Source organism: Octopus bimaculoides, chromosome 4, assembly GCF_001194135.2.
Source record: "Octopus bimaculoides isolate UCB-OBI-ISO-001 chromosome 4, ASM119413v2, whole genome shotgun sequence".
NCBI lineage: Eukaryota > Metazoa > Mollusca > Cephalopoda > Octopoda > Octopodidae > Octopus > Octopus bimaculoides.
Genome location: NC_068984.1, coordinates 123,942,706 through 123,945,008, shown reverse-complemented (window position 1 = coordinate 123,945,008; position 2,303 = coordinate 123,942,706). Strand labels below are relative to the sequence as shown.

The following is a 2,303-nucleotide window of genomic DNA, read 5'->3' as shown; positions in this document are numbered from 1 at the left end:
GAGAGAGAGAGAGAGAGAGAGAGAGAGAGAGAGAGAGAGAGAGGAAGAGAGAAGCGTGATGGGGAAAGCTGAGAGCCAAAAAGAGATCCAGAAATATACCAAGCGGGATGGAGAATGAAAGGATAAGAGATAAAGTGAGAGAAAGAGAATGGAGAAAGATGAGGAGATGCTGATATAAGAAAATCTTTCGGGAAGGTTTATTAATTTTATTTTAATGATATTTTTGTCTTTCTTTATTTCAGAATTTATTCGGATTATGATGGCCAAATAGCACCAACGTACCTTAAATATTTTATCTAACAACGCACGTATTTTTGCATATTTTTCACCATATTAAAACATATTGTTCACTATAACTTTATATCATTATTCCTCACTATCAATTTACGACATCTTTGAAATTCACGAATACAGCACGTCTTTAAAAAAAAAACAAAAGTGGACAAGCACAGAAATATTCATCATTTTTTTTAGATCTGATTCTTTACTACAGCAGAATTCCCTCATATATTTCACGAAAAGGCCTTTTTAACTCATTCTATTTACATTCTATTTTAAATTGATAATGCACAATCTTTTAGCTGAATTATTAAAAACTATATTGATTAAATCTTGTTTATTTTTTATTTTCTTCTGTGTAATATCGATTTCAAATTTTGGCACAAGGCCAGCAATTTTGGGAGAGTGAGTAAGTTGATTACATCGACCTCAGTGTTCAACTGGTACTTATTGTATCGACGCCTGAAAGGATGAAAAGCAAAGTCGATCTTGGCGGAAATTTGAACTTAGAACGTGGAGACGGACGAAATGAGTGCTAACGATTCTGCCAGCTCGCCACCTTGAACTAAACAAATATTAAATAAATAACGATTGCAAATTTTGGTAATATCAATTCTGGAATTGTATTTAAGCAGCCGATCTTCAGAAATTTTAGAGTGTTTTACAAAATATTACTATCGCTTACGTTCTGAATAAAAATCCCACCTCCGTTAACTTTATTTTTAGTCTTTTCAAGGTCGATAAAATAAAGTATCAGGAAATGTAGAAGCTTTCTCCAGTGGAGTACTGTTCACAGAACCATCATGGTTAACAAGTGGGGGATTAGAAGGGTTTTGTAAAGGATCGAAAAACATCGGCTGCAGTTTTTGAGGCAATAAAGTTTGAGGTGTGTGCAATGCATAGAGACATCATTTGCATTTCAGTTAATAATCTTGCAGTTGTGGGGTTGGGTAAGAGCCGTGCAGTTTGAAAGGTGGGTAATGTTCCTTATGTGCTGTATATATTTGCTGGTCACATAGCCTCCAACACCATACTAGATAAACCTCCTTCAAAAGAATTCCTTAACATTTCACTGGGATCACCAGTATTAACTTATGTGTATGAAAGTCCCTTTGGTCACTTCACTCTATCAAGGCACCGGCTCTAACAATGTCTCCTCCATTTTCCTCTAACAGCTCGCTCCAGTCCTTGCCTCTGGATGGATCCAGTTATTCAATTGGTGTATCTTCACCTTTTCTGTTCATTCTTACTTCCTTTCTTTCTCTCTATCTATTTTCTGCCTGCCTCTATGTCTATCTCCCACCTCTCTCTCTCTCTCTCTCTTTCTCTCTCCATCTCTGTATTTCTCTTTCTCTTTCCTTCTCTCTCTCTTTCTCTCTCTCTCTCTCTCTCTCTCTCTTTCCCTCTCTCTCTCTTTCTCTTTTCCTTTCTCTGTTTCTCTCCCCCCCTCTCTCTCTTTCTCCTACTTTCTCTTTCTATCATGGCTGCAGTAGCCTCTGTTCCAAGGAGCTGTATGATCTCAAGCCACCTCCACTGAAGCATTCTCCTCTCTCTCACTCCTTTTTTCATTACCTCATACTAATCACTACGTCTAGTCTCTCCCGCACAAAGGGTCAGCCTATCGAATTTAACTCCTCCTTTATGCACATGCATTTTCGGAAGCAGTCAGCTTGGATGAGTTTCAGCGGGGCTTTGACAGCATCGATATCGTTCTATTCGGAGTGTCTGTGAAAGCAATGGACACAACCTGATCTCCTCTAGACCAAAAGAAAACAAGAACAACAACAAAAAAGAAAAAAAAATAAGAAACAAAAGCTAGAGTAGGGAAAGAAATAAAAAAAAATATCTGGAATTTTGAGTAACAATAAAGGGAAAAGTTATACAAAGGGAACAGCTAAAGAAAAGCCATTGAAAAATACCGATTTATTGAAAGATTCCCATTTCTACTAAGCAAACTTCTTTTTTTTTTTATCATTTTTCCTCTATTTGTATCGGTCATTGCACTGGCGTTGTGCTAGATCAAC

The 2,303-nt window shown here is 37.0% G+C and overlaps 1 protein-coding gene across 1 annotated transcript in view; it reads left to right on the top strand.

Annotated features, from left to right (window-relative positions):
• The window catches only part of LOC106881770 (neo-calmodulin), a 43,517-nt gene extending 42,907 nt beyond the window's left edge, over positions 1 to 610 (top strand). Inside the window, exon 4 of the mRNA XM_014932274.1 lies at positions 243 to 610. Within this exon, the coding sequence (XP_014787760.1) occupies positions 243 to 271 (29 nt within the window). The 3' untranslated portion in view covers positions 272 to 610. The remainder of the gene's footprint in view (positions 1 to 242) is intronic.
• The last annotated feature ends 1,693 nt before the right edge of the window (positions 611 to 2,303 follow it).